General features: G+C 37.3%; 1 protein-coding gene across 1 annotated transcript; it reads left to right on the forward strand.

Moving 5' to 3' along the window:
* Nucleotides 1–586: 586 nt before the first annotated feature.
* S100Z (S100 calcium binding protein Z) lies at nt 587–2899 on the forward strand (the record flags this gene model as incomplete). The annotated part of the gene is made up of 2 exons (XM_081308359.1): nt 587–727; nt 2741–2899. 2 exons carry the CDS (start codon nt 587–589, stop codon nt 2897–2899), a joined length of 300 nt encoding a protein of 99 aa, XP_081164485.1.
* Nucleotides 2900–3408: the final 509 nt, after the last annotated feature.

Raw genomic sequence — 3408 nt, forward strand, 5'->3', positions numbered from 1 at the left:
CTTCTCACAATGGGTGCCAGCCTTCCTTGATGGCCCTTGGGGCAGCAGTTCACACCTGTTCATTCTGCTGATTAAAAACAGGAACCTCCAGATGAATCTCTTGTCACTGGCAATTTTCATTTGTTGGGAACAGGTGTGTGGGGGTGGAAGCCCAAGTATAAATGCTCATAGTTTAATTGTAAGCACCTGTTGACGGAGCTGTGTACTGGCTGACTAGGTACAGTTAGGTATTTTCTTTATATTTATTTTTAATCCTACATTTTACATGACTCTCTGCTTGTTTTCGGGTTGCTAACTTATGAACATGCTGAAACTGCTACATTGTGGGGAATGAGTGGGTATTAGGGAGAAGAAACGTACCACCTGCAAATTCTCATTTGCAGCTTATTCTAGAAGGGGCAGATGCTGTCTTTAATGGAAAATCATTATGGTTTAGCAACCATCACTTGTGTAGTGGGGTGACTCAGGAGATGATGTTATATTGTTTTCATGAAAGTATTGATGCTCCCCATCTGCTTCTTTTGAACAAGTGCCTCCTCCCTGAGTTTGGTGGTCTGCTTCTGGAGTGGTCAGTTCTTCTGCTGACATGCCCACCCAGCTGGAGATGGCCATGGACACCATGATTAGAATCTTCCACCGGTACTCTTGCAAGGAAGGGGACAGATTCAAGCTCAACAAGGGGGAACTGAAGCTGCTTTTGCAGCGAGAGCTCACAGAATTCCTCTCAGTGAGTCACAGTTTTTCTGCCACATTTTGCTGAAGGTGGATGAGGTATGAGTTCAGGGACAGCCTTTAGGTATAAACTGTCCTATGATTCTGACGCAAACATTGTAATTTGTATTGAGATTCAAGATGCATGGGAAACAAACACTAGAGACATTTTTTCCTGTGTATCCTGGTGTGTTCCTTTTTCCATACTGCCTGGGGTGAAGGCTTTTAAGTGTGGACAATTATATTGAGATTTTCATCAATTATTCAACATTCTGGTGCAGTAATAAATTATATAGCTAGTTATGCCAGGGATGATAATTATTATTAGTTATAGCTACTTAAAACTAGTTATAGCTAGTTATACAGGAGCTCTTCCCAATTGTTTATAAATTAACATTGTGTTGGCCCTGAGATGAAATCTTAGAGAACCTTGTGAGGTGGTGGTAAATTTTCTAGTGAATGACAAATACTTACCAGAGCTTTGTCAGCCAAGCACAAGCTAATTGGGATTGATGAAAAGGATGTGTCTGGCTGAGAAACAGATGGGTGGCAAACAGATTCACATCTCAAAATAGCCAGGAGCCCAATAATCTAAACATTAAACTTTATAGTAGAATGCGTGGGCTCCCTCTGAGTAAAACACTTTGTTCTGATGTTTATGAAATTGCCTTGAACTGATTTCCAACACAATGTACTGTTGCATATTATTTTGTCCCAACCCGGTATTAAGATCACAGATTGTAATTATAACACATTTTTCTCCCTGTCCTCTATGGCAAAAGCTTAAAGTAAAACAATTTCAAGGGCTGGAGTTGTGGCTCCGCCGTAGTGTACATTCGAGGCCCTGGGTTCAATCCTCAGCACCACATAAAAATAAATAAATAAAATAAACGTATCGCATACATCTACAACTAAAAAAAAATTTTAAAAAACAATTTCAACATAGTAATCCTTTGAAATCTCTTTTTAGTAATTTTAGGAGTCTATAGGAACTGTCTTTCTCTCAATTTCAGTTCGGCTACTGTATTGTTTGGAATAAAAAATTCAGTAGGTCAAACCTGACACATTGCTCTGTTCAAGTGAAATTTATAATTGTTTTGATGAAGTTGATTTTGATCAATTATACTCAAAGCTCCAATTATTTAATGGTTATCAGATAATGAGGGTAATGAGGGATTCTTGGAGGAAATTAAACTGCTTTTAGAAATATTTCTCGTCACCCACTAATCATAGGAGAGGCAGGTGTTCCCGGTCTCGCCCCTCATGATCTTGATCTCTTAGGTGAGTTTCCTGCTTTTCTTTCCGCCTATAAAATGCAGCCATTCTTACAATATTTACCCTTGATGGATGCCTCTTTTTTGTGTGTCAGACATTTTGCTTAGTAAGACTTCCAGATGGAATAGTTTATGTCCCATGAAATACTTGGGACATATTTATATTAAAAATTTACCTGTTTATCTAAAATTCAAATTTAATTGGATGTCCTATAATTTTGTTGGGTAAATAGAGTGACCCTTCTGCTAAGCACTTTCAAAAGTGTATTGAAGTATCCCCAAAATGCAGGTAGATACTCTCCCCATTTTATAAACAAGGAAATCTTAAAATGTTAAATGCTTCCTCAAAATCCTATTTTCGGTAAGTGATACAGCCCCTCACTGTCCCTTTTGACTTTAAAGCTACTGTTTCCAAGTTACCTATATCCCAGTGTCCTGACCTGTGGGCGTCCTGTAAATGTTTTTGTAACATCAGTCAAAAACATTTGATCAGTCACTGTTTGCTCTTCTTGATCAACAGGTCTGAGTCTGCATTATATAGATCTGGAACAAAAACTGCCTTATTTAGAATGTGTGCCTGGCTCAAATTTTCTTGCAAAAAGCTCTTGGGATTTGTCTTTAGCTACTAAAAATGGATTTTTAAAACTTTAAATATAAATAAAAATTAAGATGTAATTTCAATTGTCATCATGAATCTCAAAGCCTGGGAGTTAGAAATTTTCTTTTTTCTTTTTCTTTTTTTTTTTTTTTTTTAGTGCCAAAAGGATCCCCAGTTGGTTGATAAGATAATGCAGGACCTGGATGCCAATAAGGACAATGAAGTGGATTTTAATGAATTCGTGGTCATGGTGGCAGCTCTGACAGTTGCCTGTAATGATTACTTTGTAGAACAACTGAAGAAGAAAGGAAAATAAAGTAGTAAGCTAAACTAAAGGCATAAATACATCCAAAGTTATTTAGTTATGGTTTATGTATATCCTTTAGATCTACAGACACAGTGATATCACTTACGGTTATAATATACACATAAAATTGCTAGCAATATTAAGTGTGTACTTTAATATACTGACTTTACATAGATATTCAAAAACTTATATTCCCTACTTGAAATTTTCCTATATTATTTAAGATGTTTTATGTATTTATTTGTCTGTCAAAAAGAGAACATTAGGGCTGGGGATATAGCCCAGAGGGTAGAGTGCTTGCCTTGCATGCACAAGGCCCTGGGTTTGATCCCCAGGACCAAAAAAAAGAAAAGAGAGAGAGAACATCAAGGGGCTGGAGTTGTAGCTCAGTGGTAGCACACTTGCTTAGCATGTGTGAGGCACTGGGTTCAATTCTCAGCACTGCATATAAATAAATAAAATAAAGGTACAACTAACAAATCTACACACACACACACACACACACATACATTATATAT

Source organism: Spermophilus citellus (assembly GCF_964194105.1).
Source record: "Spermophilus citellus genome assembly, chromosome: 1".
Classification (NCBI taxonomy): Eukaryota; Metazoa; Chordata; class Mammalia; order Rodentia; family Sciuridae; genus Spermophilus; species Spermophilus citellus.